Source organism: Homalodisca vitripennis, chromosome 5 (genome assembly GCF_021130785.1).
Source record: "Homalodisca vitripennis isolate AUS2020 chromosome 5, UT_GWSS_2.1, whole genome shotgun sequence".
NCBI lineage: Eukaryota > Metazoa > Arthropoda > Insecta > Hemiptera > Cicadellidae > Homalodisca > Homalodisca vitripennis.
This window is the reverse complement of record NC_060211.1, coordinates 47508432-47532864: the sequence shown is the minus strand read 5'-3', so window position 1 is coordinate 47532864 and position 24433 is coordinate 47508432. Positions and strand designations below refer to the sequence as shown.

Below are 24433 nucleotides of genomic sequence, written 5' to 3'. Positions count from 1 at the left end.
TTTTTTTTCATGAAATTCGTAGAGGCATTTCCCTTAAGAAATAAATCGTCAGTCTCGCAAGATTTGGTGGGTTGTTGAAGTGGGAGGTTATCAAAAGTTAAAAATACCGAAAGGAAGTATATCTTTTTAATTCCAACACGCTTAACACCGTCAGTTTAAATACTAAAACGTTACGAAGGCTCAGGGTTATAGTTTCGCTTTCTGATTATCATCAGATTTCCATGAAACTTAAAATCAATACTTGTAAACTAAAAAGTCAAACCGTAATTCTGAATTTGATTTATAGTTACATTTTACCTCTTATTTCAAATTTCAATTATTATAGAAAATAAGTTTAGAACAATACTTACAGGTTAGATCAAATAAAATGATATACAAATTTTCAGAAATAAAAACTTTGCCTGGTTGCATAATAAAAATAATTCTTCATACAAATTTTAATACAGCATGCCTTAAATAATGCGTACTGGATAAGATGGTTAAAACCATCTGATTTTGTCAATAATAAGTTTAATTTATCGATTTGTAAAAATATCACTGATATGTTATTCTTATTATTTTAATAACTATAAAAACTATTATATAACTATTTATATATAACTATTTTAACTTAACTATTTTATATATAAAGTGAAATATCTGTGATCATAAACATTAAAAAAATATTTATTCTGTACCGTTAATGCCTTCCTGTCCACTTTCCATGGTGATGTGCCACCAGTGTAGTTAAGTTGCTGGAAACTGGAAAGAGGGCGCCGAATGGTGTTTCTAACAAAGGATAAATGCAAATTTGTTGTTATCCTCGCATGTTGTGCTAAATTAACGTCGTCACGTAGTGGCCTACGGATCTTTAAGTCTGAAGAGACTAAACAGAATCGGAACGTCAGGAGCAAACTTCTATTCCTGAAAGACGGAGTAGCCGTATTTTGTTAACTCAGGCCAAACTGATTGTAAGCAAAAAGCAGGTAAACTTGAAGTGTGAAATGTCCTGCTCAGAGAGAGCTCCCAGGTCTTGCTTTTAGTTGTGAAATTTTAAGTCGTAATGTAACAAAATTGTAACAGTCATAAGTGGCAAGGAAGTGTTCTCTATCAATCAAAAGAACACGAAATGTGGATTTTTGAGATTTGATAGAAGGGGATATATCTCTCTATATATCAAGGGATTCAACAAACACTCAACATTTTTAAAATTTGAAATGGAAGTAGAGATAAGTGGACAGCAAGACACAAACTTTGTAGTTCACAAATCTGGCCATAAGAATACGAAACGTCATGTTAAAGGTGATATTTCTAAAATAGCATATTTTGGGATTATCTAGAAGACATTTTGTATAAATTTGTAGCTGTATGTCACATTGTACCGATGAGCTGTGTTTTCGAGTTTGAAACACCTGGTTAAGTGTTTCTAAACGCCCTGAGAATTCGACAAACAAAAGCTGTGTCGAAAAAACTAGGAAGTGGGTGTGCTCTTGTTGAAAATAATCTGAAAATTTCACTTACATTTGGTGTACATTGTTAATCAAAAGACTTTGGAAACAGTTTATAAAACGTATAAATCGAATGCTCAACATTTACATCACGGAAATTATTTTAAGAGAAGTCAGTTTTGAGATGCCTGGCTAGAAAGAGTGTTAAATGAATATTCAATTATTCTGTTCACGGACAACTTCTATAAAAAAAAGATAATTGCCGACTTGTCTGGTTAAAAGCAAAATAAATGCCTGAACAAGCTCACACTCAACAATGCTCATAATTTATAATAATTTTGAATAAAGAAATGTTTATATGTAGTTGTTAAAAAACATTGTAGTGCCTCAACCCATTTAACTGCACCTCCTGTTTAGTAATGTTTATACTCTATGTATGCGTCTCTCATGGAACGAATGAAATAAGCTGAATGTATTTTAAATTATAAACTATGATTTATTTTATTAATTAGATATTAAGGGTCATCCAAAAGCCAGTGGCCACCCTTTCCATTTCTACATGGTTTGATCAATGTAAAGAAAAATTTGGAGATCTTTGTAAGTTAATGGGATATCAACCTAATTTTTGGCATAGGGAAGGCGGGGCGGAATGGGGCACTTAATGTTAAATCTAACCTAATTCAAAAAGTTGAAGAATAAAAGAAAAATCAACCGAAATATATAATTAATATGTTTATTGGTTATAACACTGGCTATTTACATGATGTATTATATAAAAAATATTAATAATAAAATATAATAGCAAAATTAATACAAACTTCCCCGTTCCGCCCCATGGTGGGGGGCGGAACGGTGTTGGAAATTTAGCCTGGGCCTACTGAAACTAGTCAGAGTGACAATCTTTGCAAATGAGAACTACTTTGTCATCTTCACTGTCTACATTAGCACAAGAGTTTTGTGGCCCAGTTCTTACATCGTACCACAGCTTATCCATCCCTCATTTGACTTGGAATAAAAGTACCCACAATACAAACATTGGGCATCATCTTTATCATCGCTTGAGTCATCAGTCTCTGGTTGTATTTTCTTCTTCTATTTTTTACCTTTACTTTCATGTCTATTTTCATGGAGTTTCCTTTTCTTCTGTTTTTTCTGTGCTTTGTCCTTTTTCCCTTTATTTTTTTCCTTCTTTGAATAATTTCATTCTTGCTCTTTCTGCTTTTGCTTTGATTTTTTCCTCCCGTTTCTGCTTTTCGGCTTGAAGCTCGTTTTTGTAAGGGGATTCTGTAATAATAGCAGTTTTTTCCTTTTTTTACGGTTTGACCTTTTCATTGAATTGCTCTTAGGAAAACGGTAGCACATTTTCTGGAGATGCTACTTGAAAAGATGATCTTTCCCCTGCCACAGCATCTGACATAAAGGAGCAACCCGGTATTGGATCAATGTGTGGGTCTGATGATGCTGCTTCAGTAATGAGGTCAAGATTCAAATCTTCAGTATTCTGGAAGAAATAAAAGGCTCGGTGGTGGCTGTGTTTCTTTGTTTTTGCGTACCGGTAGTGATAGGTTGTACTCTCACATCTGTTGTGTCCGCAGGCAGGAAGTCTGCTTCAGTAAATATATTTTTGTTTGGTTGCCATATTCCGGTTTTTTTCAAAGCCTTTTAAAAGCGGTTGACATTTGTGGCCGCTTGAACAAAAGCAACCCAAAAATGCTGGATATCTGCCAAAGCGTCACAACTTTTCCAGGATTGCAACGTAACCATTTACGGAGCTCGTCCCCGTAATAAACACTCAGGGGTTTGAAAAATGTCACATCAAGCGGCTGAAGCCGATGGGAGGTATGGGGAGGCAAGCATAAGAGAACAACTCCGTTTTCCCTAGCTAAATCAATTTACGTCTAGGCTTTTGGTGTGAGTTGAGTGCCCATCTAAAATAAGCAACACTGGCCTTTGTTTGCTTGCCTTAGAAAATGATATAAACTTTTGAAGCCAGGCTAAAAACAATTCTGAAGTTATCCAATCACTATCAAGATACCTCTGCCCATCCTCCAGGTGGAAGGCCTAGTTCAAATTCTTTTTTGTTTTCTTTTTCTGGGAAAAATTAACATTGGAGGCATGTAAGCCCCTCCAGCAGACATGCACACTAGAGCTGTCACTGTTTCGCCGCGCTCACTGGAAGTAAGAGTTCCTACTTGGCGCTTCCCCCTTAATGCTATAATTTTAGAGTGGCTTTTGGGGTTAACCGTGATCCCTGTTTCATCGCAGTTGTATATTCTTTCACCTTCAAACTTGTGTTTGTCAATGCTGGCCTCTAGCAGTGTATAAAAAACTGATCTACAGCTACTTTATTAAAGCCCATAGCTCTTGCTCCCAAAGTGGCTTCAGGCTCTCGAATGGTTAAAGTGGGGTGTCTGGATAAAAAGCCTTTTACCCAGTCTTTACCAGCTACGTTATTATCACTGTTGAACTTATGAGCCAAATTATTACGACCAGCTAACTGGAAGGCTAAAGAACGTAAGGTCCTTCATAGTGAGGCCGAAAAGCCTACTCTCCATGCCTAACAAATAGTCGACCAATTTCTTCCTCTTGCTCTCTAGAAAAAAACACATTCAAATTTACCTTCCTCCCTTTTTGTTTATTTCATAGTTTGGATCCTCCACTTTCTTTCGAACATGTCTTTCTAATGTGGTTTGAGGCACATTAAACTGTTTTGATGCCTTGTAATAACCCATTTCTTTATTTAAAACAGCCTGAATGGCCATATTCATTGAATCAATTGACCATTCTTGTCTGTTGGTCTTTCTGCAATAATTTCGCACCATCTGTAAAGAAAAAAATATATATGTAGCATCCGAAAACCCCCATTTAAAAATGATGGGGCGGAACGGGGTAGTACCCCCATTCCGCCCCAGGGTCACATTTTTTTAGGTTATAAGGTTTTTATGCGAGTAGGGAGTATTTATTCAACAAGCTTAGTACTGTAAAATAAACTTAAAAAGCTATAGAACCTAAAAGTTACCATGCAATATTTGGTGACAATTAACAGCAAACACTTACCCTTAACAAAAAAGTGGTGATTATTGCAAGAAAACAGAGAAAACTTACGAAGTCACTGAACCAACACAAAGACGACAACTAAAATGGCGGAAACCGGTCTAACTAGGTTTGAAGAAGACTGTTGACGTAGATTCGCCAATCTCCGCTAGGTTTACAGCACAATGCAAGCAGGATAGAGGGGGTAACCCGTTCCGCCCCGCTTACCCCCGTTCCGCCCCGCCTTCCCCGGAATGTATTTTAAATTATAAACTATGATTTATTTTATTAATTAGATATTAAGGGTCATCCAAAAGTCAGTGGCCACCCTTTCCATTTCTACATGGTTTGATCAATGTAAAGAAAAATTTGGAGATCTTTGTAAGTTAATGGGATATCAACCTAATTTTTGGCATATAACAAAATGTTAGGGACAGTTCCCGGTGTAGGGGGGGAGGAGGCGCACCTCAACTAAAAATTTTAAATGCCAACTCAATGCATGTGATAAATCATTGGAAAGAGAATAAAAATAAACATTCTGACTAAACCGGAAGTCGCTCTGTATTACCATTCTATGATGGCGGTCACTAAATGGCGGAAAATGTGAGTTTCGGTTATTTACTAACGAAAATAAAAAAACTTGGTTTGTGGGGGTTTTTGGGTCAAGAAACGCGTACCTGATGTAAAAACTATCCACTCATTTCCAAGATGGCATCATCATGCAAGTGGAAACTTTCGTTATGTAATCTTACCGAAGTTTTAAGCATTTTTACCGAAGTTTATTTTTATTTTTATTAATGTTGAAGATATTTTCATTTTTATTACATGCATATAAATGTAAATAATATATTTATCCTATTATAATAGGTATTAGAATTCAGGATTTCGGGTACTATGGACAATGTAAAAAATATAACGGTTCAAAAAGTCTAGTTTAGTACAAAATTTAGACTTAAAATTTTCTAATGCTGTACCGGTACCAATATTTCACATATGAATTCCTATGGTCTGATTAAATTAGTCATCATCCAATGTTTTCTCGGTATTATGATTTATATCTTCAATGTAATAATTAATTACAGTAGACTATGAGGCGCCATGATGGTTAATTGATAAAAATATGATAGCAATCACAATACTTCATAGGATGAATTAAATTTGTTGCTCTAAATTCTCAAAATTCTGTAGTGTTAGAAATGGTATCAAATTTACTTTCACACTCAACAATTCAAAATATACTGTTAGTCTTTCACAGAAGTTTCTAAGTTCATCTTCTCCCGAACAATCTACGAATAAAATTTTCAGATACAAGTTCGTGGATTCAGACAACTTTGACAGTTTGCACCAAATACTACTTGTTTGTAGATCTTGTTTGCTTATTACAGTGTTATTTAATCACCGATCTGTAATTCCAGATGTGTGTAAATGTATCACTATTAATTATACCGATTGCACAAGTCAATAAAATTGGTTAATTGATTATAAAAATTTTGACTTTATGTAAAATATTTGTGAAAAGAGTATGTATGGATATTAAATAGTTTAAAGAATGAAACCATTTGAAACTATAATCAGAATTAAGCTAAAAACGTCCACATAAACCATATTATTAAGATAATAAGGCTAGGTGATTCACACATTGAGTGTAACAGTTTAAAATATGAAAACGGAACGCCACTTTTTTACCGATAACGTAACTACGTTCACCCCAGTCTTTTAATGGAGGTTCTCAACCGAGAATTTTTAACTGTTGGAATTCTTATAATATAACTTAAATCCAAGTCAGTACTTCCACACCGTAAACTTCACTCTATACTCTCAAGAGCCGAAAATTCTAATTTTAAAATTATCCGCGGCTCCACAAGCAATTTCGTAGGCTTTGTACGTATATGAGCACTTCTGGTTCTAGTAAATTACATTTTCTGTCTTTCAAAAAGTGTATATGGATAGAGTAATTCACTCTGGTCTCAGATTTTATTTTGTTCCATAGTTGATTTTTCCTTGTTTCCCGATCAAGAAATATATATGAACGAAAGAAACGGCCAAATACAAAATAATTGAATCGTAAAAGGTAAGGGCTCTTTGGTGTTATGGTAGCACATTCACCCGGCAAGTGAGAGATCCGGGTTCGAGTCCCGGCGGAGCAAGTACTTTTTGTGATTCAATGTTTATTGAAATTAAATTAGGCTATTGCCACTTATACAAATTTAATGTATATATATATATATAAAATGTGTGTGTATGTATATACACATATCTGAGAAGTCTACTTCTGTCAAAGTCAATTAAAACGAATTTTATAACAGTCTTCTAATTTATAGTAAAGGTTGTACAGTAAATTTATCATTTATATATGAATTACAGTACTTGCCAAGCAATGTATACTTAATATTTGCTAAAATGTACAATTAAAAGCATATTTTTAGTAAATATTTTAATTTTTTTATCTGGATATTTTAGTACTCTGTACTCAACAGTGATTGTACAACAGGTTAAAATAAGTATTGTCACTATCAAGCTTACTCTATGCTTTCACACTATAAATGTAAACAAATTTAAAATAATGGCTGTACTGTCATAAAACAATGTTTACCCAAAACAGTTGATTACATTTATCAGGCTCTTTCAATTAATAATATTCGTTTTCTGTAATGCAACCTTAGAGACCACGTTTGTTGCTACTTTAGAGACCAGTGGGGCGTAGCCCTGAGGGGATTTTCAAATAAGAATAAGCCTATATCTTAACCAGAAATGCTAGGAATGTCCATGTAAAATTTCAGTTGCAATATGTAAAAAGGTGGAATATTATACGCGTGCAGTCAGTCACTTTCGCATTTATAATATTATTAGGATAACTTTAGCTAATGAGGCATTAATAGGACTCTTTTATACCATATTTCAGTAGTTCTTGCAAACTGTTGGTGAGATAGTAAAATATTTAATTTTATCGAAATGATCTTCATTTTCAACCTTCACAAACTAAATGGTCTGGGTAATACAATAAATCAAGAACGTTGTAAACAATAAAGCAACCAATTAGATAACTCACCTAGTCTCAGCTCCTTGATAATTAAAATTATACACAATAATACTCTTCTTTACGTTATAAAAAGTTAGTAAATATTTAATAGACTAGCCGAAGGCGACCACAGAAGGCCGTTCTCTCTTGCCTCCCCACCGCAGAATCAAGGCACTGCTGCTACTGACCGTGAGCCAGTGAGTGAGTGAGTCAGTCAGTTGTTGTCAGTCAGTCAGTGAGTGCGATGAGCTCCAGTTCCAGCATAGCTCCGCTGTTCCGGTCCACGGAGGAACAGCTGACCCCACTCACTGCAACAGTAACAGGTACACTTTGCAATAATTAGGTATATCTGTCTGTAGTTTCTAATAAAAACAGGTCAATCGTGTTCAAACCGATCTGTTATCAGTATTATTAACAATATCGGCTTTCTTTGGAAGAAAAATATAGTTTTTATAATTAAGCCTAAGTATAAAGTTTTATAATATTTTTTTTGTAATTTCGACACATATGCGTAAATCTAAATTGAAAGAGGCTTAGAATTTGGTCATATCAATTTTGATTCAAATTCATGTATCTTTAGGAATTACAGAACAATTTCCAAATAGTTCAAAATTTCGGATCACTTTAATTCACCGTTTGTTTTTTTTTTATTAATAGATGTATGTTTGCTTGGTATTAGATTAGTAGTTAAATATCTTAAGATTTATAATCGGGTGGTTCGTTGTACATATTTTATTAAATTTAACAAATCTACTTTCTTACAGCCATGAATTTCTAGCTTCTCAAAAAGTACTGTTAAGTCTATCTCAGTAGTTTCCAAAATCTTTTGAATATTTTTCGAACGTAACATCGACAGAGAACTTCGTGAGTTCAGATAGCTTACACATAGCTCCTGCACCAGATATTATTTTGAACATTCTTCGCTTAATTAATTTCTTTTATTGATAACTTATCTTTCTATCACTATTAGTAACAACCGCTTAGACATCTAACTTCGTGCTAGTTTTGTCTGTTGAAGATCTTCAATTAGAGTTACTAATCGATGAGTGATCCCTATCCCTAAATTTTTGAAACCTATCAAAAACATTCTCAAGAAGTGTTATTACACTCCCAGAAGTAGGTTTAACAGTTCAAAAATGTTCAAAAGGTAAAGTAGGAGAAGTGGGACACTCGAATTATGTTTATAAACGAACAAGAAAACAAAAAAGTTATGACAGATAACCAATTACGTGTCAGACTTATTACCAACAATTTAATGCATGACGTTTGAAAAGTAAATTAGAATTATGACTTATTAGATCCTATGGAATATTATAATAGGTCAAATTGAATAGAGGGTTTCTTGGGAATTCGTTTGTGAAAATCACGAATTTGAAATATTTGTGTGATTACTTCGACTTTAATTTGTTCACCTAAAAGAGGAGTATTAAAATGTTGGTGTATTTAAAGTGAACTTTTAGCTTCTATGAAGACTGTCAACCGAGATAAAATTCCACATCATTTCTAAACTGCTAAATGGGCTATTTTAGGGCCTTGAACGCTCAGAAAGTTTACTGTTAAAATTGTTTGTTTAGGTAAAAATTACATTTCTATCTACTGATGATACGAAGTATGATTTTTGTTCAGAGGAAATAGATATTTCTCTACGAAATTATCGCAGTTGTATTAATTACTACTTGATCAACTAAGCGAGTCGGTAAAACAGACCTCGCATTAGTCGGATATTCGAACCAAAACACAAGGTCGTTTCCTCAACGTTGCAGAACTCTCTTATGATTGTAATTGCGTTAAATTGGCCTATCTGCGCGAACATAACATAGTTTTTGTGCTACAACAGGATTTCTTCATCAAATTACTCCATTATTTTTCGTTTAAATCAACGTTTTTAAGTGGATTGAGAAGCAAATTCTATTGCGACAATGAAGCTAATTAAAAATATTGCTTTATATATTTGCATTTAATGACTTGATCACTGCGCAAAAGTACTCCGTTGAAGCGTTTTGTTAATAGCTTTGTAATGTCACTTTCTTGTTTACATAGTAGAAGTCGCAATTATGAAAAATTGACACATTTCAGTATTTAGTTTGCGGATTTTAATCTTCATCTCGTTCGACAATGCGTAAATCACCCTAATGAAGAAGATTAGGGGAAGGGTTGTCACAATTTTCAAAAATTCATATATTGGCTTGTGTATGATAGGCCTGTAATGGAAAATTGTACTAAAATAAAACTTGAGATTTTTTTATTATTTATTTAAAATACACCATTCGTTGGGGGCAAGGGTGGAATTAGAGGTGAGTGCATAGATCAAAATATTCAGAATCATATTATATGGCAAGGTCTTGACGGGCACTGTAATCTTAACTAGATTTTTAGATACCACAACCCGTTAAGGTTGGTACGGGTTGAAACTTTAGAGGTTTAGAGAGAATCAAAGGTGTTTCAAAGACACGCACTATTCAGGGACAATAATGGTGGAAGAGTGGAAAGAAAGAAATTTACAGAATCTTGGCATTTAAGGTGATGTCAGAAGCTTTTAATCAACACTTTAACTTTATTGTTGGTATTTGTTAAAGATGAAATCATGCAAAACTGTCAAAGTTATGTACTGGAAAGGTACAGAAAGGCTAAAAAAATACTATATTTTTTCTAATACGCGGGGATTCTGTGAAATGGATCTCGAAATCCAGCAGAATTATTTTACTCGAATAATATAAATAAGGCGCTTTGTGCCTTAGAACTCAAGTAACGTAGTTCTTTGCCTAAGAAATCGTTATTTTAATTAATAATGAAACAATTTATAAATAAATTTGAAACTTTCGCATGGCTCTTATAGGTAACAAAGGATGACAACAAGAAAAATAGCATGACATAAATTTGAAAACAAAGAATACTGTAAAGGATAAACCCACATTTTTCTGTCATTACCAAATCATTTTATCAAGTTTTTTCGGCACTGGTTGTTTTTATAAAAACTAAACTGTTCAGCTCAACTTGCATCGTCATTTGTAGAGCAGACTAAATAGCAATGAACGTGTCGATTTTTCTATTGCGGATTGGTTACTGATGGAAATGGAATTGTGGAAGCAGGAACCAATTCTAATTCCACACCGAAAGGGTTACAGTTCGGAAAAAAAACAGACTGGGCCAAACATCCCTTTGGCGAAGGGCATCAAATTGGTGGAAATGGTGCTAATACTTCCGAAGAAATTCAAGATAATGGATCAGGAGCTGAAACACCCAAGGAGATATTAAAACTGTTTTTTTTTTTTTTTTATTAACAATTTTGGGGCACGTGTATCGAAAATATATTGCTGACGTGACGCGAACTCTAGGAAGAACTGGTGGGTGCCTAAGTTGACATAGAAGAAAAAGATCTTCTTCCAGATCCAAGCCGATCGGATTAGATCACTTCGTCACGCCTCTGGACACGAGAAGGAGTTCTTTTTAATGAAATTAGAAAATGACTTCAAATCGCCGTTTTAGTGACTTTTTTACTATAATACTGCGGTCCATGGGCTTGTGTAGACAAGACTGGATTATCAGGGTGTTTTTTGTTCCTGTCAAGAGTGCGTCAATGTAATACTGCCAATAACCTACCTCGTCTCGTTGGCTACCTTAATGGGCGAAAAGAACGGTAATTATTTGTATTGAGTCTACTCTTAAATTTTAAATTACATCGTTGCATTTTTGGCTTATATTATTAACAAAAATATAAAATACTAACAAAAGTATACACATACTTTATAAAAATAAATTCTAAACAGATAAAATGTATTTTAGAACGAAAATTACACAAATAGACCAAAGGCTTGCCAAATATTATACGCCACGCGAATAAATCTCAACATAATCGTCAACTGAAATAGCTCTTATGGTTTTCGCTATTAAACACTCTATTCATAGTAAAGACCAGAAATCAAGTTTTTTTGAATAAGGTAAATTGCAAACCAATATAAATCAACCAAGAAATCATTGTTTCAAATAATCTCCACTAGGTACTTAAAGAAACAATAATTTGTTGAGTTATGAGAATATTTAAACTTAGAACTCTTCCTCAATTCTTTACAACATAGTTTAACATAAATAATTGATAATTACAAACAGAAAACAAGTTATTCATTGTAAATTGTAGCTCTAAGGGAACTAATAGATAGTATATCATGTGTAAATCAAATGATAGGCTGAATAAAAAACAAGGTCTGTAGCAACTCTAATCATAAAAGTTGAACATTAAATCATGACATTGGAATAACCTATTGAGTAACTATTTCAAGATAATTTCACCTTGAATCTGACCTTGACAGACTAGCGCGCTACAGCAAGTTTTCACAAGACGATGCAACCCCGTTGGCTCCGGATGAGTTCAGTATCAGTGTGAAATATGAGCCAAAGAAGATGATTGCTGATCACGGTTCAACCATACACAAACAAACCCTACAAGAAAGAGTTCATAGAAAATGTTGACCTTGGGCTCTTCAAACGTGGTCGGCATTAATTCCGGGATTAACATCTTATCCATCAAATGAATGGCAAATTTAGATAACATCTATTCAATAATAAAGGGCTCAGTCGAATTCCATGACATATTCAATCCCTGGGATTTGCCTTCTCTAGCCATATTTTATCGAGATCACGAAGATTCCAAGAATATGTAAATGTTGAGTTTAAATCCAGTTCACCTTCCTCTTAGTGGAGAATCTGAAATCTGACGGTGCCACAGACTTGACTCCTGGAGTCATGTTCGTCTGAAGAGATCCATAGAAATGTCGGCGACTTTATATATCAAGTATAAAGTTATACATTGGACAAAGAATAATTGGTGAGTTACTGGAATATCTCAAACTCAAAAATTTCATTTTTTATTTTTATTTTCATTTAGACAAATAGCTAAACCAACAGAGTTTTCTGTAAGAATAATTTACAATTTTATTCTTAATTTCGATTTATTAAAAGAAAGAAACAGTAACAAAATGTAAAAATGTATAAAATATACTTACGTATGGATGTAGCAACCATGTAAAATTTCAATATAACCCTTAAGTAGTTTTGAGATTTCTGAACATTTTTTCCTGTCGCATAATTTGCAAGAATTTGAATTTTGATACACCAACCGTTATTTTTTTAGCACCAAATCGAACACATTTAATTCTTCTACTTTTGTTGCTACAAACACTAACCATGAGAAAATTCACTATTTATTACAGTAAAAGATTCTCAGAGTTTCATAACAATAAAAATTTGCAATGCATGGGCTACATAAAAATGCTACGAGTACCGGAAAAAATCACTTACACAGTGTTCTTCTGAAGTAATTTTTTAACATTGTCATATACAATGTTTTAGCAGAAACTATTTAACTTTTATATGTGTTAATAATTTAGTGCCCATTCGCTAACCTATAAAAGGCATAACTTCCTCAATAAAACATAAAATAAATCTTTGTAATGGATTGTATTATTATGGTCTGAGGAAGTCCACTGTAAGAATCTAGCAGGCGAGGATGACCTGGGCCGCGCTAATGTTTGTTGTGAAAGCTAAGCTATTGACTTGTGCAATTGGTCACTTACGCCTTCCAGCTCCCACAAGGCCAAGCGTTTTTTCTATCTTTGAAAGTGGTACAAGGTTATTATTCACGGCCAGTATTTCCTTGCTAATTTTGGAGTTTTCACGCATAATTTACGTCTAGAAGATCATTTCTTCCTAGTTCCAGCACCGCCAGTTTTATACTGTAAAATTTAACTGTCAGGGTTAAAAATTTATCAAGGCTACAAATAAAGTGCAATAGACAAATATGGTCTTTACAAACATAACCTTAATTACGCTCTAGGAATCGATATCCCGGAATCGACATTAAACAAGATTACCTTGCAAATGCTCTTTAATCCCGGCTGTGTTGGCAGCCATCATGATCTTAGTCCCGTAAGAACAATGACACTTTTACTACCTTATTTTTTGTGGTAAAATCATGCTAAATGAATAATTTCAAACAATATGTATCCAATCGTTGTTTTTATTGGATTTTACAATCTTTTAGACTTTTTATACTTTATCGGTTAGTCACTAAAAAGTACATTTTACAAGAAAACCAGAAAAACCATTGGATGCCAATTTAATGCGATCCTTAAAATGAGATACCTCTCGTAATTCTACGACCAAAAAAAGGCGTTAAAAAGTATATACGGTTTAACACTGGTCTTATGGGGTAAACGCAAGGTCGTTTCACTGTAGTCGATTCTTAGCAGATGTATACAGTACTTCCATTTTTCTCATCTGATTAGGCAAGTAAATACTAGTTATCAAATCCTGTACTGGGTACATAGTTATCAGTTAGTTACAAAGGATTCCTTTACTACAATACCATTCAATATAGTAGCCAATATGCCCGTTCTAAACGAAGCGACTTCCATAAAATAAAAATACAGGTTTGAATATGATGGATCTTATTATGAAGGAAAATGGTTGACGAAAAACGTATTTACGTGAAAAAGTTTTCAACAATGTTTTAATGATGTTTGTTAAGTTATAATGTGTCTTACTTGAAACCTTACCATTAGTCAAGGACGTAGCCACAGATTGATTCCAAGGGGACCAGGATCCCCTCATTTTCAATTAATTTTCCATCAAACTATTTTTATTATATTAAATAATTCAGTGTTACTTACATGTACTGCTGAAAGATCGTTCTCAGCAAAGAAACGTCCTTTAAGGATATTATAATTCTTAATTAATTATAATTCAATAAATGGCACGAGGTTATTATTTTTTTATTAATAAAAACATGTAAATGATGTAAATATTTCATATCCTTATCTTAAGTTTTTCCTGATTATAATATTCAGCCTCAAATTCCTACCATTCCTCTTGGAATAGTAAAACAATGATATTTTCCTTATCTTCAGAAATGGTATCTTACGGCCGTGACCAAATTCCCTTTAGAGTTAAAACGAACTACTCCATCCGAAAACCAATTGCGCCACTATCAGTATTTTTAATTCTTTACATCCAATCTGCTTTTCACAGAAAGCGAAGACGCACTGAGCGTTAGTCAAGTGACGAAACGCAGAGTACCGCTTCTTGTTGGCTGGCCCCGCGTCTATAATGGAACCTGCTGTCCTGGGCTAAGGCCTACCGGGCGACCTTCCTTACGGCCTGCGCTTTACGGCCTTCACCTTGACACCTTGCGCAACCACTGGTTTAATAGCGCCTACTCTAAATTAAGAATGTGGGAATAACTCTGGATCAAAGCTATCATTACCCGTATACAGCATAAAATAACATGAGAAACGCATGATGGATTATTTATAAATTAATTACACTCTAACAATGAGCTATAGCAAAATTATTTATTACACAACTGAAGCAGGTCCTGTTATTCATTATTAAAATCTCAAACTCAATGAGGGAGTAGTGTTTAATGAGCAATTAAACGATAATTTAATACAACCCAGCAACAGGTATTGTTTGTTTACATTGTTATTTCATACCTTGAATAATTGACTGTTGTGGAAATGATTTTTCCAATAATTATAATAAGTGCAAACCTTTCGTCTAGGCATACAAAATTTTTTAATTACAGAAATATTGTGACCTTGAGAATTGCTGTTACTTTGCTATCATCGTAAAATTAAGGTTTAATGTTTTTGACCAAGGCCTCATGTATTGGGCAACAAAACAGAAAACGTTTTTAAAACGGAATGAAACGTATTGTGAACTTTAAGCAATATAATAAATTACATATTTTGTTAAAAATACTGCCTCTAAATTAATCAAATTGTACTTTTAATAAATATCCAGTTTAATTACAATCCATAATTTGCGAAAATCGGGATTTTATATATAACCTAAAACAAGAATAAAAGACAATTTCCTCGGTCGATAAAGCTCTGCAGCTGTGTAAGACATTATGATTGTCGCCACGCACCTGGTAAATAAGAACTGGTTTAAATGACATTGTTACCACTACGTAACCACTAACCATGCTTGCAAGGTTGCACAACATTCCGGAGAATAAAACTAACATGAAGAGTTCGTTAAGAACCTTTTAAAACCACCTTGCTGCCCCCTGTTAAGTATAACATTACTTTTGTTGTTTTAAACTAGACTCTTACACTCAACATTCAACCACTTCAGATTATTTTTTCGTCAATGTCTGCATATCAAAAAGCATTGCTCAGGGATTGTTAACGACTCATGTATTATGGGCCCAAGAAACTATTGTTTATAGAATCATCAACCCTTGCCCATATGAATGGATCGGGTTTTGAGAGTTCGGTGTAAAATCTAAAGCAATGCCCAAAACGTAAACATACCTAAGGTATCGATGAGCAGCTCAATATTATGGTAAAAAGTTAAGTTTTGACGATTGTGAACAAAAAGTCGACCATTTAAAGTTTATAAACATTTGATACTGAATAGATTGTATCTTTCTTTACATTATTAGATCCATCGTAAAATTACTAAAAAATACATTAGAAGTCATGAAAGTTGAAAAGTGACATACCGCAAGTAGACAGACTGCTCTTTTTCATTTATATCCCGATATCAGTATAGTTTTCCTTGGATCCAAAGAAACGTATGTACTTCGTTTCTATTCTCTAGGACCCTTCTACTAAGAGTTATAGCACAGGTAGAAAGATAGACTTCCATTTTACACATGGATAGCCCAACAGCAAAACCAGCCATATCCATTTCAAATGGTTTGGACTTATTTAGCAAAAACTGTTATTTATATTTCGGTTGGTAATTATTCCAATGGATTTTTCGTCAAAAAACATATTGAATTCAATGTCTGTTGGATACAACTGTTTTTGCAAATGGACTGTTAGCCGTCTTGAATCTTGCAAGAGATGCGAAAACAGTTAAAAACCGACAATAAGGGTAAATAACTAACATAATGTAATATTATTAGAACAAAAATTGTACTTAGTAAGACATAACCTAAGAGCTAAAAAATATCGTTCTAGTGCTTAATATCAGACGCTCTAAGAACCTAATAAAACACTCAGTTTTAGTATTAAAAAATACACAGTTTACAAAGGATTACTTAATTCTTTAAAATTCACTGGCAAAAATAGCTAATCAAACTTTATTGAACAACTTCATATTCTGGTTGAAATTTTAAGTCTTATGGTACTTCACAATCATCTTCCTCATTGTAAACGAGTTCGTCAAGCTGTTCATTTGAAGTAAGCAATTGTCTGAAGTACTTCAAATTAGTGTTTTCACTCCATAATTCTCCAAAGTGAAGCAGTAGCAACGAGAGGACATATTTTTTCTTGGCTGGTTATACTTAGTTTATTTTTAGCACCTCTAGACTAAATGATTTTGATTTTCAAATATTTGCGAACAAACTTGTGTCATTACTGTAGGTTGTTAAAGATGAGAACTCGAACAATCTGATGTTCTTCGATTACGACACTGTGACGTACCTAATGAAAGTGAACGGCAATGGTTGAGTACACCTATTCTATTTTAGCGCTGTCGGAGTGTGGCCCAACAATGTCCTGAATCCGCCCAAACCGTTATTCTTTACTCTTTGTTTCACATCGGGAGATTTCACTTTCACTCAGTGGCGTAGCTAGGGATTTCGGAAGGGAGGGTTTACATAGGAATGGACCAAGCCCAGCAAAAACCAAAGATTGTGAACTATTTGAGGTACGAATTGCAGTTGGCAAATGCTTGGTTACTATAGCAAGGTCCAATTTTCCAATACTTTTCTCTTCGATTGCATTTTGGAGTTCCCTTGTGAGATATTATGTGGGGGGGGCCTTAACGGCCACACCTCCTCCCCATTTGCCTATGGCACTGCTTTCGACCTTCAGGAATAACCCTTGTTACATAAAGTATCAGTTACCTTAGGAACAAATTAAGAGTTGGCTGTAATGACAAATATAGTGGGAATGTTGAATTTAGCTCCAGTTCACCTTCCTCTTACGTGCAGCATCTGAAATCTAATGCTGTCGCAGACATCATTCCTGAAATCTGGAGTCATGTTCGTTTGAAGGAATAGTCGACAACGAAGTACGAAGAAGCTCTAAGTGAAGTCAATTGTGCACCCGAAGAGACACCTCCTCTTCACCTAGATTGCACTACATTTGTAGTCTTGGTGTCTGTGATGTAAAAAATATGCAGAGGTCGTTTTGACCTTAATTGTTCTTCATCGCCGACTATTTTTTGGATCGCTTCAGACGAGCATGACTCCAGATTGCTGGAGTCAAGTCTGCGACAGCATCAGATTTCAGATGTTACACATAACAGGAAGGTGAACTGGAGCTAAACTCAACATTCGCATTGAATGAACCCTTCCCACCATAGCTGTGTTGAGTATAGTGTGATTTTAGCATCTTAAGGACAATGTAAAATTGTATACGCTTTTACAACCTTACTTTTATTTCTTAGAATTATGAGATATGCATGTCTCATGAAATATCCATCGAAACGCTTTTTTATTTTTTCTATATATTTATTGATGTTTTGGAAAAACTAAAAATGACTGTTGTTTAAATATTACAAAAGTATGACTATACAAGAAAAGCTGAACAGCTTTGAATGCATAATAGTAATATAAGATGAAACATATTCCATAATTCTACAGCCATAAATAAGGACATAAAAGTGTTTCATGTTTAACGTTGCTCTTCTGGCATAAAACTCAAGGTCACAACACTACAACTGGGTCTTAACAGTATCGAGTATTCCGTTAATATAATTAGTCAACGTTCAATTGAGATTGTTGTCTATACTAAATTCTCTAATTACCCTTCAATATGTTTATCTAAACAGTATAGTTTGAATTTTATTACTATTCCTTTCCAAAACTACTATTAAAAACAATCGGATTCAATAGTGGAACCATTCTTTAATCTCAAGATAGTTTTTTAATCAACAACATAGTATTGTAAACCATTTGTGGTGTGAAAGGATAATAGGATTTATTTGCCGTCATTATATTGTTACAAATCTAGATCACTGCGTCTCTAGGATTGAAATATACCCTCTTTTTCAAATGTCGAACCTAAGTGTCTTAAGGTTTTCATTCCTTTACATTCAACGCGAATGTAATTGTACAAGTTTATGGATCAACTTAGTGATTCAACACTCTTACACCACCAACTGGATGAGACACAAATATATAGTTGACCTTGGGATAAACTTGTTGAGCTGTTCTCCTTCTGCCACGCCTGGATATTCCATTGTCGTCAGATGAAAACCCATTTGAGCAACATGGTATGGAAGTAGGCGGAGCTTTCAGAACACGGCGTTAATTACCTTTACTTGTTCTAGAACTTTTCCAATTCAAAGTCAAACTGTGTCGTCTGTCTGTTTGTGTGATAACACTTGATAGAAAGGTCCAAGAGACTTGAAATTTGGTACACAAGTTCTCTTCGTCTAAGAAAGGAAAACTATATTTTGAGGTCAAAAATTTAAAGTGCAACAAAGCCACGGTCAGTCTTATCAGAAGTTGGGTTATTGGGCCATCCAACTACATTTGACACTCATGCAGCCTCGTGTTTTGTGTGTTACTTTCGTGAATCCAATTAGATAATCACAAATAGTAAAAATGAAAAAAGTCAGCCACGCTAGTCTTGGTCAGGTCGAAAAGGAATGATATGAGAGGAATAAAAATATTAAACGATATTATTCTGAATTTTTTAGCTTGACACACTTTAAACTGAATATATCAGACATATAAAGAACACTTATATCGATTTGAGAAAATGTCACTTAAAGGAGACATTTTCAGTCAAATAGGCGATCTTTATACAGTTCGTTGACAATTACGTAATTTTTATTAAAATATCTGACGATTGGGTTTTCGTGTCACTAGCTAAATAATATTGTTTGATATTGTTAACCTTTTCGATGCCCTTTAATTTCGACTCTCGCCAAAAACCAGCACAAAAACAACTGATGGTTGATTGTTTTCTCAGGATAAACATTTCTTTACACATTTCTTAAAAAAGCTCCTGGACAGTAAGAACAGGCGTATTACAATGCGTATGGTATCTATTATATCATTACTGATTGATTATTACTACTCTAATTATTTATTTTTAGAAACACACATTAATAGAAAGCAATATTTAAAACTCGAGTATTCCAAGTTCGGAAAGAATCAACGTATTTGTGTTCTATAATCTGCTTAACTGGAGTGTGGATTAGGCTCCATTAGGTTAATGTGTTTTCATTCGTCTGACAACAGGATCGTTGTGTGTTTTATACAATTTTCACTCAGTATAAGGATTAAGAAGTTAAATATAAAATCTCTAAAGTAGGAAAAAATAACATGTAGCTTCATCAATGTGTGCTCGCCACAAAAGTGTTTTGACTTTAACTGAATATTAAGTGTGCAGTGTTCGTAAAAATATCTAAATACACATTTCCCTTGTTACGGAACGATGTATTATCGTAATGGTTAATATTACAGGTATTATTTGCGGATCTCTGTGATTTTTGACAACATTGTTGAACCACCCTGAAAATTAATGAGCAAAATATTATTTCACCGTAGTAGGCCGTTAAGCTCAACCATCTTTAGTATAATTTAAATGTAGTAAGTATTATTACTTGTCTACCCCATAACTGCAACGTCCGTGTCAACACGTTTCAAACAGCTGCTTCGCTTCACGACGCGTCGTCTGACAGCTGTAAAATAATACCCATTGGCCTCTAGAAGTGTTTATTGAACTACTGCAAATCTACCAAGTGCTGTTTAATTGGTGCTACACTCTAACGGTCAACTAAGGAACTATCACGGAAACTCATTAGCGAAGTTCTACCTGAACGTTATAAACAAAACTTTGTTGTTTTCTAGTTTTTTTCAATTCCTTTTTTGAAGTTACTACTGCAGGGTATTTTTTTTACTTGTTTCAATTGTTTTAGTCGGTATGGCAAGAAATAGTTCTAATAACGATAATGACGTTTTATAAATTTTAGAATTGTCCGGATGCGTTGTTGTGAATTAGGCATCGAGCAGTGAACTTTTCTGAGTATGTTGGCGATCGAGAAGCGGACTCAATTTATCAACCACGACTTGACGTGATGGTTCAAGAGATTCTGATGGCAGTGTGGTAAATGAAGATATTGCTAAATTTGACTGTGGTGGGCGAAAAACACTTCATATTTGCGCTTTGTGTCCGCATTTGTGAGCACAACAAATTCATTCGGCAGTAGCCTGTAACAACAACGGTGAAAACTCGTTAAATGTTTTTTCTAAATCTAAAATTTGCCTGTATAGGCCTACAGACGTATTTGATTAAATACTCTAATTCACTATATGGGGAGTTGCGTTAATTACACATTTGTTGATAAAACGTTTTCCAGCAAGGTAAACAATTATGCATAAAATATACTGATATTACATCATTAAATAAAAACTTTCGTTTGAATATCTGCTCTCATTCCAAAATGCTAACTCGTTATGGTGAGGTAGAGAACGCGTGATCTTAGGTAACAATTTTCAAAGCAATGTAGATACACAGCCACAGTTTCCCCAGAAAATCCAAGCTTATGACCAACCACAGACAGAAATACTCTCAGAGCGACAGTTTCTGTTATCTGTGTAACCAAACAGAAGTTATCTTTCGCAGTTACACGTGTCAGAATATTTTATTCCTATTATTCCTTATTTATTCCGTCTGTTTCTTATCGAGCCAATTAACCATTATAGAAAATTACACATGACATTCCATTTAAATCGATATGTTGTAATCGAGCTTAGTAGAGCGACATTTCTCTGGTCTTAGTATCCTTTAGACGTCCATTAAAAATAATTATGAGAATTATATCCCTGGGATTTTACTCACACCCAGGGAATCACTGAGTAATAGCCTTGATTATAGATCCTTGAGAATTTACGTAATTTAACAATTATATTCTGCTAACTGCTTCAATTATTGTGCTGGATCCTTTGTCATCATTTACAATTACACAGCAAGCTTCTCCCATCAATCATTTTACGAAGCTGTCTGTCTAAGGGTCGGACTATTGAGCGGATAAGGACGCCACCGATTTCCCGCACCGGAATGTGTCGGAATAGACGATTAACCGGATTGACTACGAGCTCGGACTACACTAGGTGGTTGGGTTGCGGTTACATATATTTTGATAATTGTTTTCCTTTTTAGTTCCAACATGAATTTGATAGGCTACAGGTCGAATATTTTCTACACATAACGGTGGGAAGGGTTGATTCAATATGAGTGTTGATTATACCGCTCCAGGTCACCGTCTTAGTGCAGCGTCTGGAATCTGACGCTGTCACAGACTTAACTCCTGGAATTTGGAGTCATGATTTTCTGAAGAGATCCAAAAACATCGGCAACGATGAAGCTCAAAATGAACTCTTTTCATAGTTTTGTCATCAGAGACAACTAGATTACAAAATATAGTGTAATATAGGAGAAGAGGTATTCTCATTATCTCATCAGGTGGACAATTTAGTGAACTATGATGTTTTAGACACGATCTTTAAGTACGGTGGAGCAACCGACTTTTCTACACGTAACGATATTCATTGTTTTAGTTCACTCTCCTCTGTACTTCAAGTTTTTTTTTTATTAAACCTATTAATATTCATTGAATAATATATTTATTACCACCACCCTAACATGCCTCAGCATGTTATATGAGTTTAATAACTCGTATTATTATACACAGTTCACCCAGCAAATGGAGCAGCTATGCTAATGGTCTGGGAGCTGAAAGTCAATTTGCATTGTCACAGCCTAGTTTTGATGAAATTGATAAAGGAATTTCACCTAAAAAGAAATAGATTATTGACCAGCCGCGATATTTTGTGGGATGTCGAAAGAGTCAACCAGACACATAAAAAAATAGTTACATCAATGCTAGCCTTCAAGATAAAGGGACAAGAAGTTGCTATTCTTAGCCAAATAGTTAGTCTTCATATGTTGGCTGACACTCATTAAGCATTTATTCACATTTTTGGCAGGTTTGGAATGTGTCAAGCTAAATAAATCTATTCTGAGGAAAAATTATGGTTTGATATTTTTAACGCTTTTGATACTGACCAATTTCAACTTACAAAATTGCAGCTGGCAATCAATACCTTTCTTAAAAGAACATCATGTATCAAATTCACGAAATACTAGATCGTATGTTTCTACAAAGATAGAGATATAGTGCTCATTGGCTCTTGGCTTCTAGACAAGTACCATTTACTTGGCTGATAATCTTGTTATAATCACTATTGGTATATGCTGTTCTTTATTATGGGATTAGTGTTACTGATGTAACCTTTGATTCTGAACATTTGTTATAAACTGTTAGTTTACACTATTATAACTCACATCCGTCTGTAGAGTACCGCTAACTACTCTGATGACACAGAGGTGTCCTAGGTACCAATAGGATAATGTGTGTTAATATCAAAGACATACTATTGAACAATAGACAAAATAAACCAAAACTTGTTAAATCATCTTCTATATTGTAAAATAGCATTGGAAAATTGTCATTTATATATAAAAGGACAAAAGTGTTTTGAAGTATGATTTGTGAGAAATTTCTAATATTTCCCCTTCATGCTTGGTGTGATCGACACGGTTTAACTCTCTATTACTTAATTAGAGGTTAAAACTAGGTCCAGAAAGTGATTCATCATTAAATGGTATTTTATTAAAGCTAGTTTACTCTGGGTTATCTTTAGGTGTGTTTCCTTTCTTTCAGCTTGACCCAAACAAATAAGAAATTAACGTCAAATTACAGTCCAGCTCCGTTACTAATGATTTTGCTCATCGAGTAGGCAGAGGAAAATGACAGGGTGACCTAACCATAACTGAACAAAGCAATTAGACAATTACACGGCCACATCCATGTCAACGCATTAAAGCTGACAAACACGGATGTGAATCAGCATGATGGAGCTTTATTTGCTGATTTCTAGCTTGTCATTGTCATCTTCACCTCTCTGATCCTGATGGTGTCCTTGAGCCTTAAAGAGGAGATGTCAGAATGAACCTCAAGGATTTGGACAACAAGAAATTAGCATTTCTAACAAGAATTTTAGTAATGAGAAAATGGTGCTTTGCTAATTTTGTGCAAGTAATCAAATAGACTCTTCCTAATTTTTCCCTTCATTAGATTTAATTAGTTCTTTAATACTGTGGTAAAGTGTATTGTATCTATGGATCATACACATGGATTATAGACAAGTATCACAATCCATGGCTTGAATGTGATTTTTGGTACCAGTGGGAGTGTCGATGGCAGAGCGTTCTAAGATGTATGACTTTGAGTCTGAGTTAAAGATATCGCAGGTTCCAATTCTGTCTGTGACCCTTGCACCTTTCATCAGTACTATCAAACTTGTACTGTATCGACTCTCCTCCTTATTCTGTTTGATAAGATCCTCGCACTGGCCAGTGGCCCATGAGGACGGGCAGAATAAGGCGTTAAAGGGGATCGGCTTCTCCTTAAAAAAAAAAAAAACAAAAAAGAACAAGAATTATGCACTTGTTAGATCTGTTTAGATGGTAGACTTCTAGTCCATGTCATCTGGATAGTAAAGATAATTTATAGATATAAATATCTCAAATGTAAAGTGTGCCTGATAGAGTCTGGTGAGGCAGAGTTACTGGTAAAGCTAATGTATTCTTAATGCTGCCATTAGGAAAACAACACGTAGATTCCCATTAGAAGAAAATGCTTAATACCTCCTAGAGGCAGATGAGAGAAGAAGAAACATAGAAAGCTAATGGCAAAAACTTGATTTAATACTTCGGAAGAAATTGGCAAAAAGGGTCTATTACCTTGGTATACTGATTGTTATGATAACTTTGCACGTCTAGGCTGTGAGATTGCATCTTTATTTATATTTTTGCATACTTATGTATGGGATAACACTAGATTCCACACAGTGATTTTACTCTATGAACTTCAAAGAAGGTTTGAGTGTTGTTTTTGTTTTATGAGAGATAGACCTAGCATC

At 34.4% G+C, this 24433-nt stretch overlaps 1 protein-coding gene across 1 annotated transcript in view; it reads left to right on the top strand.

The window, feature by feature from the left end:
- Positions 1–7645: 7645 nt before the first annotated feature.
- Positions 7646–24433, top strand: part of LOC124363453 (beta,beta-carotene 15,15'-dioxygenase-like) — a 46075-nt gene continuing 29287 nt past the window's right edge. Inside the window, exon 1 of the mRNA XM_046818702.1 lies at positions 7646–7802. Within this exon, the coding sequence (XP_046674658.1) occupies positions 7724–7802 (79 nt within the window). The 5' untranslated portion in view covers positions 7646–7723. The remainder of the gene's footprint in view (positions 7803–24433) is intronic.